Below are 9,625 nucleotides of genomic sequence, written 5' to 3' on the forward strand. Positions count from 1 at the left end.
CAGAGTGTTGCTGTGTTACTGTGTCGCGGCAGTACAGTGTTGCTGTGTTACTGTGTCGCGGCAGCACAGTGTGTTACTGTGTCGCGGCAGCACAGCGCGTTACTGTGTCGCGGCAGCACAGCGCGTTACTGTGTCGCGGCAGCACAGCGCGTTACTGTGTCGCGGCAGCACAGCGCGTTACTGTGTCGCGGCAGCACAGCGCGTTACTGTGTCGCGGCAGCACAGCGCGTTACTGTGTCGCGGCAGCACAGCGTTACTGTGTCGCGGCAGCACAGCGCGTTACTGTGTCGCGGCAGCACAGCGCGTTAGCAGCACAGCGCGTTACTGTGTCGCGGCAGCACAGCGCGTTACTGTGTCGCGGCAGCACAGCGCGTTACTGTGTCGCGGCAGCACAGCGCGTTACTGTGATGCAGCCTCTGCCGAAGTCAGAGCAAACATACTTTTTGGAGCTTCCCAGAGCTGTTGTGAAGGAAGTTGTCGAGGGAGTTAGGTTGTTTATACAGGACCTCCCGTCAACCAATCATGTCTATGCGGAGCCCTCCACATTGTTGCAACATTTGAGAGGTGCACAGCGATGCGGTATGGAGCTTGATTCGGCCTCTGCACGTCTCCGGAGCCTCGTCGCACCCTCCATATGGCCTCCACCATTTGATCAGATTCTGCATAAAATTGTCTTTAACTAAATGGTTCATCCCCTAGATCACTGTCACACCTAGAGTCACAATTACAGAAACATTCACAAAACGACCAGGTTTTCCAGAAATCCTGGTTGGAGGATTCCGGATTTCCTTCTTAGGCTAATCTTTCAATTTCTGGAAAACCTGGTAATTTTGGTTAACGGATTTTGCATCCATACCCACAGATCTAGGATCAGATTCCCATACCTCAATAAGATCTGATCCCAGATCTGAGTAGGGACAACCAGACCTGGGTTCAAATAGTGCCAGCCAGGCAGGCTCAATCCATCCCAGATAAAGTCTTTGAATCAAGGCAGGACTGACAGTGGCCAATGTCTACTTCCTCCCACTGGCACCTCGCATTCTGGGTTTAAGTTTCTAGGATCAGCTTCGCCTGCGCCAATCCTAAACACATCAGCATCCAGGGGAAACTTCACCCTACACTGGCAGCTCAGACATACTGTTGTTTCTTGTGAGCCTGTGAGGCCAGGCCTTTGGCTTTCTCTTTAGCTACCAGAGCCGTCTCCCTGGCCCTCTCTGCAGCATGCTCAGCCAGGGTCCTGGAGGGGGTATCACCTGGAGGAGAGAGGAAAACATGGTGGTTAGAGAAGGGAGTGGTTTCAGGGCCTGGTTTAGACCTGGGACACCAGCCGTTGTTCCCCTGTAATCAGGGCCTGGTTTAGACCTGGGACACCAGCCATTGTTCCCCTGTAATCAGGGCCTGGTTTAGACCTGGGACACCAGCCATTGCTCCCTGTAATCAGGGCCTGGTTTAGACCTGGGACACCAGCCATTGTTCCCCTGTAATCAGGGCCTGGTTTAGGCCAGAAAAGCAGCAGTAGTCTGAACCTCATAGGGTAAGAATTAAATGTAGTCGTTGAATATTATTGTAATTGATGAGAATAACTGTAAACTGTGAACTGTAAACTAGAGTAGTAATAGCCCGTCCCTTTAATAGCACATTGAACTGTAAACTAGAGTAGTAATAGCCCGTCCCTTTAATAGCACATTGAACTGTAAACTAGAGTAGTAATAGCCCGTCCCTTTAATAGCACATTGAACTGTAAAATTAGAGAGCAGTAATAGCCCGTCCCTTTAATAGCACATTGAACTGTAAACTAGAGTAGTAATAGCCCGTCCCTTTAATAGCACATTGAACTGTAAACTAGAGTAGTAATAGCCCGTCCCTTTAATAGCACATTGAACTGTAAAATTAGAGAGCAGTAATAGCCCGTCCCTTTAATAGCACATTGAACTGTAAAATTAGAGAGCAGTAATAGCCCGTCCCTTTAATAGCACATTGAACTGTAAACTAGAGTAGTAAATAGCCTGTCCCTCACCTACAGCAGTTCATACATCTGATTCAACCGTTTCCGCCCCAACACAGTCCCGTTTCCGCCCCAACACAGTCCCGTTTCCGCCCCAACAGTACCGCTAATAATAAGGAACTGAACTGATAGCCCCACCTTATTTTACAGCGTAATAAAACTGGCCTCCATCTTACCTTGCATTTTGGCCAGGACGTATTCAAACCCTTTCATGGTCTTGGTAACACTGGTCTTGAACCGGGCAAGGCCGAATTCCTGTAAAATGAGGCCAGACATTAATTAAAGTTATCACTAACAGGAATCTGTTTAGACACAGAAGAAGCTTCCTCACTAACACATCAGTCATGCCATCACAACAAGACCATCACAACAAGACCATCACAACAAGACCATCACTCCCCATCAGTCATGCCATCACAACAAGACCATCACTCCATCAGTCAGACCATCACAACAAGACCATCACTCCCCATCAGTCATACCATCACAACAAGACCAGTATTCCCCATCAGTCAGACCATCACAACAAGACCATCACTCCCCATCAGTCAGACCATCACAACAAACCATCACTCCCCATCAGTCAGACCATCACAACAAGACCAGTATTCCCCATCAGTCAGACCATCACTCCCCATCAGTCAGACCATCACAACAAGACCATCACTCCCCATCAGTCATGCCATCACAACAAGACCAGTATTCCCCATCAGTCAGACCATCACTCCCCATCAGTCAGACCATCACAACAAGACCATCACTCCCCATCAGTCATGCCATCACAACAAGACCAGTATTCCCCATCAGTCATGCCATCACAACAAGACCATCACTCCCCATCAGCCATCAGATGGCTACACACCAGAGATGGCTACACACCAGAGATGGCTACACACCAGAGATGGCTACACACCAGAGATGGCTACACACCAGAGATGGCTACACACCAGAGATGGCTACACACCAGAGATGGCTACACACCAGAGATGGCTACACATCTACATAGACAGTTACATACTATAGATGGCTACACACTATAGATGGCTACACACTATAGATGGCTACACACCAGAGATGGCTACACACCAGAGATGGCTACACACCAGAGATGGCTACACACCAGAGATGGCTACACACCAGAGATGGCTACACACCAGAGATGGCTACACACCAGAGATGGCTACACACCTACATAGACAGTTACATACTAGAGACGGCTACGCACTATAGACGGCTACGCACCATAGACGGCTACGCACTATAGACGGCTACGCACCAGAGACGGCTACACACCGGAGACGCACCGGAGACGGCTACACACCGGAGATGGCTACACACCGGAGATGGCTACACACCGGAGATGGCTACACACCAGAGATGGCTACACACCAGAGATGGCTACACACCTACATAGACAGTTACATACTAGAGACGGCTACGCACCAGAGACGGCTACGCACCAGAGACGGCTACGCACCAGAGACGGCTACGCACCAGAGACGGCTACGCACCAGAGACGGCTACGCACTATAGACGGCTACACACTATAGACGGCTACGCACTATAGATGGCTACACATCTACAGACAGTTACTATAGATGGCTACACACTATAGATGGCTACACACTATAGTTGGCTACACACTATAGATGGCTACACACTATAGATGGCTACACACTATAGATGGCTACACACTATAGATGGCTACACACTATAGATGGCTACACACTATAGATGGCTACACACTATAGATGGCTACACACTATAGATGGCTACACACTATAGATGGCTACACACTATAGATGGCTACATATCTACATAGACAGTTACATACTATAGATGGCTACGCACTATAGTTGGCTACACATCTACAGACAGTTACATACTATAGATGGCTACACATCTACAGACAGTTACATACTATAGATGGCTACACATCTACATAGACAGTTACACACTATAGATGGCTACGCACTATAGTTGGCTACACATCTACAGACAGTTACATACTATAGATGGCTACGCACTATAGTTGGCTACACATCTACAGACAGTTACATACTATAGACTATAGATGGCTACACACTATAGATGGCTACACACTATAGGTGGCTACGCACTATAGGTGGCTACGCACTATAGGTGGCTACGCACTATAGATGGCTACACACTATAGTTGGCTACATACTATAGACGGCTACACACTATAGATGGCTACACACTATAGACGGCTACACACTATAGATGGCTACATACTATAAACGGCTACACACTATAGATGGCTACGCACTATAGATGGCTACATATCTACATAGACGGCTACACACTATAGATGGCTACACACTATAGATGGCTAGATAGATGGTGGTGGAAAGATTGTCAAGTCAGGGGCTTTCTAGGGACCCCACCCTTCCAGTACCACAGGAAGGGTGTGGATTTGGTTTCCACTGGCCTGGATAACACACACACACACACACACACACACACACACACACACACACACACACACACACACACACACACACACACACACACACACACACACCTGTATAGCTCTGGAGAGCCCGTAGATGTTAGACGAGATCCAGGCCTCTCTGTTAATCTCCGTCCAGCTGGTGTTGTCAGGGTTAATTCTGTACTCACAACGCTCCTCCACAGACTGACAGGGGAATCAAAGCATAGACCTTATTATGATAGTATATGCAGCCCATGGAGTCTTATAATGTGATTTAACAACTGGAGCAGGAGATGTAGAGTAGTATTACAAGCTGGTCGTCATAGTGACTTCAGGGTAACTTCCCACCAGAGAAATACGGCTCAAATTCAAATAGATTCAGATTGAAAGATGGAAGACTTGCGTTGGCTCCCTGAGCGAATGCCTAGGCTTTAGCTCAGCGGGCTAACACAGTCACAGACCAACAGGAGACCCACGTTCAATTCCCGGTCGGTCACACATACCATGGCTAATACGGTCACGGTTCAATTCCCAGTCGGTCACACGTACCATCATTCGTGCGTGGCTGATGTTCCAAGTCAGCGTTGTCATGGTTCTGTTCTGGGGGTCCACGATGGAATCCTCGATGATGTAGGCGTGCCTGGCCATGGTAACCGGCAGGTACTTCTCCATCCAGCGAGGAGCGCGGTTAGTTTTGGTCAGCAGTCGCCTAGAGACCAGACGGTTACCGGGAGTTACTTCCCTGAAGATGATGTCCTCCGTTAGGACATGGTTACTGTAGGGAGAAAAGAGATGACAATTGTAAAAACAGTATCAGAGACTTTAGGGAGAGAGAGGAGATGAGAGTTTATTGTAATATTGTATTACTGTTAAAGACATGCTAGGGAGAGAGGAGATGAGATGGGTGAATTAGGTTGGATTCAGAGAGACTTTCCAGCTTAAAGGGATACTGCAAGATTATAGGTCACAACGATGTCTACACATCTCTATGCTACAACGTTGCGATGTCTACACATCTCTATGCTACAACGTTGCGATGTCTACGCGTCTCTATGCTACAACGTTGCGATGTCTACGCGTCTCTATGCTACAACGTTGCGATGTCTACGCGTCTATGCTACAACGTTGCGATGTCTACGCGTCTCTATGCTACAACGTTGCGATGTATACCTGTAGGGGTTGGGGGTAATCTATTTTACCTGTAGGGGTTGGGGGTAATCTTTCTTACCTGTAGGGGTTGGGGGTAATCTTTCTTACCTGTAGGGGTTGGGGATAATCTATTTTACCTGTAGGGGTTGGGGGTAATCTTTCTTACCTGTAGGGGTTGGGGGTAATCTATTTTACCTGTAGGGGTTGGGGGTAATCTATTCTACCTGTAGGGGTTGGGGGTAATCTATTTGACCTGTAGGGGTTGGGGGTAATCTTTCTTACCTGTAGGGGTTGGGGATAATCTTTCTTACCTGTAGGTGTTGGGGTAATCTATTCTACCTGTAGGGGTTGGGGGTAATCTATTCTACCTGTAGGGGTTGGGGGTAATCTATTCTACCTGTAGGGGTTGGGGTAATCTATTCTACCTGTAGGGGTTGGGGGTAATCTATTCTACCTGTAGGGTTGGGGGTAATCCATTCTACCTGTAGGGGTTGGGGGTAATCCATTCTACCTGTAGGGGTTGGGGGTAATCCATTCTACCTGTAGGGGTTGGGGGTAATCTATTCTACCTGTAGGGGTTGGGGGTAATCTATTCTACCTGTAGGGGTTGGGGAGGTAATCTATTCTACCTGTAGGGGTTGGGGAGGTAATCTATTCTACCTGTAGGGGTTGGGGAGGTAATCTATTCTACCTGTAGGGGTTGGGGAGGTAATCTATTCTACCTGTAGGGGTTGGGGAGGTAATCTATTCTACCTGTAGGGGTTGGGGAGGTAATCTATTCTACCTGTAGGGGTTGGGGAGGTAATCTATTCTACCTGTAGGGGTTGGGGAGGTAATCTATTCTACCTGTAGGGGTTGGGGAGGTAATCTATTCTACCTGTAGGGGTTGGGGAGGTAATCTATTCTACCTGTAGGGGTTGGGGGGAGGTAATCTATTCTACCTGTAGGGGTTGGGGGGGGTAATCTTTCTTACCTGTAGGGGTTGGGGAGGTAATCTATTCTACCTGTAGGGGTTGGGGAGGTAATCTATTCTACCTGTAGGGGTTGGGGAGGTAATCTATTCTACCTGTAGGGGTTGGGGGTAATCTATTCTACCTGTAGGGGTTGGGGAGGTAATCTATTCTACCTGTAGGGGTTGGGGGGGTAATCTTTCTTACCTGTAGGGGTTGGGGTAATCTATTCTTACCTGTAGGGGTTGGGGGTAATCTATTCTACCTGTAGGGGTTGGGGGTAATCTATTTTACCTGTAGGGGTTGGGGGTAATCTTTCTTACCAGTAGGGGTTGGGGGTAATCTATTCTACCTGTAGGGGTTGGGGGTAATCTATTCTACCTGTAGGGGTTGGGGGGGGTAATCTTTCTTACCTGTAGGGGTTGGGGGGGTAATCTTTCTTACCTGTAGGGGTTGGGGGGGTAATCTTTCTTACCTGTAGGGGTTGGGGGTAATCTATTCTACCTGTAGGGGTTGGGGTAATCTATTTTACCTGTAGGGGTTGGGGGTAATCTTTTTTACCTGTAGGGGTTGGGGGTAATCTTTTTTTACCAGTAGGGGTTGGGGGGTAATCTTTCTTACCTGTAGGGGTTCTTTCTTACCTGTAGGGGTTGGGGGGGGGTAATCTTTCTTACCTGTAGGGGTTGGGGGGTAATCTTTCTTACCTGTAGGGGTTGGGGGTAATCTTTCTTACCTGTAGGGGTTGGGGGTAATCTTTCTTACCTGTAGGGGTTGGGGGGTAATCTTTCTTACCTGTAGGGGTTGGGGGGTAATCTTTCTTACCTGTAGGGGTTGGGGGGGTAATCTTTCTTACCTGTAGGGGTTGGGGGGGGGGGTAATCTTTCTTACCTGTAGGGGTTGGGGGGGGGGGTAATCTTTCTTACCTGTAGGGGTTGGGGGGGGGGGTAATCTTTCTTACCTGTAGGGGTTGGGGGAGGTAATCTTTCTTACCTGTAGGGGTTGGGGGAGGTAATCTTTCTTACCTGTAGGGGTTGGGGTAATCTTTCTTACCTGTAGGGGTTAGGGGGGGGTAATCTTTCTTACCTGTAGGGGTTGGGGGGGGGTAATCTTTCTTACCTGTAGGGGTTGGGGGAGGTAATCTTTCTTACCTGTAGGGGTTGGGGGGGGGGGGGTAATCTTTCTTACCTGTAGGGGTTGGGGGGAGGTAATCTTTCTTACCTGTAGGGGTTGGGGGAGGGGTAATCTTTCTTACCTGTAGGGGTTGGGGGGGGGGGGGTAATCTTTCTTACCTGTAGGGGTTGGGGGAGGTAATCTTTCTTACCTGTAGGGGTTGGGGGGGGTAATCTTTCTTACCTGTAGGGGTTGGGGGGTAATCTTTCTTACCTGTAGGGGTTGGGGGGGTAATCTTTCTTACCTGTAGGGGTTGGGGGGGTAATCTTTCTTACCTGTAGGGGTTGGGGGGGTAATCTTTCTTACCTGTAGGGGTTGGGGGGTAATCTTTCCTACCTGTAGGGGTTGGGGGGGGGTAATCTTTCTTACCTGTAGGGGTTGGGGGGTAATCTTTCTTACCTGTAGGGGTTGGGGGGGGGGGGTAATCTTTCCTACCTGTAGGGGTTGGGGGGGGTAATCTTTCCTACCTGTAGGGGTTGGGGGGTAATCTTTCTTACCTGTAGGGGTTGGGGGGGGGGTAATCTTTCTTACCTGTAGGGGTTGGGGTATCGCTCCCAGAAAGCGATGCAGACTTGGTCCCAGGAACTTTTCAGATGACCCACGCAGGCAAAGTACTTCACCATTGTTCCCGAAAATTGATGACTTCATATGTAACTTACACTTTGGCAAATACCTGCTAGAAGAACAGGACACGTGAGTCAACTCAAATTAACTCGTACGTTATCAAGTGCATGCACGCTCGCCCAATCAATCGTGAAATTAGAAGGCTGCGCTAAAAAATTAACGAAACTCCTAGATTACATTTACATTTAAGTAAATTGGTGCATTCACCTTAAGGATGGTGCAGATAAAGCATAAGGAAGTGGAATGGTGTATTTTAAATGACAGCTGTCAATCAAATGTAGTGAAATTAAATCAGTAACGTGCGCACTAGTCACAGCTAACGTTCACCTGTTCATAATATAGCTATATTTATGTCCATATATACCGCTCGATATGCAACGTATTTCTTCTAAGAACGTCGTTAGTGACAGTTTGACAGATAATGGAATACAAACGGAAGTCTACAAACTGAAATGGTCACGTCCGCACGGAGTCCCTCGAGTCTTCCTAGAATGCTAAGATAAAGATCTAGCTAGCTTAGCTTAGCATAGCTTAGCATAGCGTTGGGAGTCAACGCCATGAATTAATTAACTACATAATTTGACCGATTTTCATGAAGAATTAAAAAAATAATAATAATGATTACCTTGTTGGCAACACCATTTACAGCGGAGATAAGTGCATTTTCTACTACTTTTAGAAGAATGTAGCTTGCAGCTACATGACAAACTGACTTGGGGCGGAAGGTCAGCAACAACGACATATCCGGTGCGAGGAGGGTGTAAGGAAGGAAGAACGTCGCGAGAGAAAAATAAAAAAGGAAGAACGTCGCGAGAGAAAAAGAAAAAAGAAAGAGGCGTCGCGAGAGTATAACTGACTCCAAAAATCTGTCTTTCTCCAGCAGGCGGCGTTGTTTCGCTGGAGGGACGAGGTTGCAAGCGAAGAAGAAGCTTGAATCTGATTGGGGAAGAAATAAGGATGAAATAAGGATGAATTGAAGTACAATTATTTTGGGAAAAGGGCAGGAAAAGGGCGGCAGGGTAGCCTACTGGTTAGAGCGTTGGAGTAGTAACCGAAAGGTTGCAAGTTCAAACCCCCGAGCTGACAAGGTACAAATCTGTCGTTCTGCCCCTGAACAGGCAGTTAACCCACTGTTCCTAGGCCGTCATTAAAAATACGAATTTGTTCTTAACTGACTTGCCTCGTAAAATAAAAAAGGAATCCACATTATATCAATTCAAATACAGACATTAGTTTAATTTTTGTCTCATTTCTTCGTGGAATCCCTCTGGC

At 47.7% G+C, this 9,625-nt stretch overlaps 1 protein-coding gene across 5 annotated transcripts; it reads right to left on the reverse strand.

Moving 5' to 3' along the window:
- Positions 1-307: 307 nt before the first annotated feature.
- Positions 308-9,123, reverse strand: LOC124011149 (PRELI domain-containing protein 1, mitochondrial-like). 5 transcript variants are annotated; one of them, XM_046324215.1, is made up of 6 exons: positions 8,979-9,123; positions 8,261-8,402; positions 5,010-5,235; positions 4,551-4,664; positions 2,182-2,260; positions 308-1,253 (listed from the first exon to the last, which is right to left on the reverse strand). In XM_046324215.1, exons 2-6 carry the CDS (start codon positions 8,350-8,352, stop codon positions 1,129-1,131), a joined length of 636 nt encoding a protein of 211 aa, XP_046180171.1. In that variant the 5' UTR covers positions 8,353-8,402; positions 8,979-9,123; the 3' UTR covers positions 308-1,128. The 5 variants fall into 5 exon arrangements, with proteins under 5 accessions (XP_046180171.1, XP_046180169.1, XP_046180172.1 ...); XM_046324213.1 differs by having other exon boundaries at positions 8,261-8,405; XM_046324216.1 differs by lacking the exon at positions 8,979-9,123 and adding an exon at positions 8,681-8,794.
- Positions 9,124-9,625: the final 502 nt, after the last annotated feature.

This window comes from Oncorhynchus gorbuscha, linkage group LG23 (genome assembly GCF_021184085.1).
Source record: "Oncorhynchus gorbuscha isolate QuinsamMale2020 ecotype Even-year linkage group LG23, OgorEven_v1.0, whole genome shotgun sequence".
Taxonomy (NCBI): domain Eukaryota; kingdom Metazoa; phylum Chordata; class Actinopteri; order Salmoniformes; family Salmonidae; genus Oncorhynchus; species Oncorhynchus gorbuscha.

Bases quoted from the DNA above. Each gene is read 5' to 3' on its own strand.
- LOC124011149 (XM_046324215.1), bottom strand. From the start codon at position 8,352: ATGGTGAAGTACTTTGCCTGCGTGGGTCATCTGAAAAGTTCCTGGGAC. The intron at 4,665-5,009 runs GTACGTGTGACC...TTCCCCTGTCAG, and splicing joins TCAGCCACGCACGAATGATG to TCTGTGGAGGAGCGTTGTGA. The intron at 1,254-2,181 runs GTAAGATGGAGG...TCTCTCCTCCAG, and splicing joins CGTCCTGGCCAAAATGCAAG to GTGATACCCCCTCCAGGACC.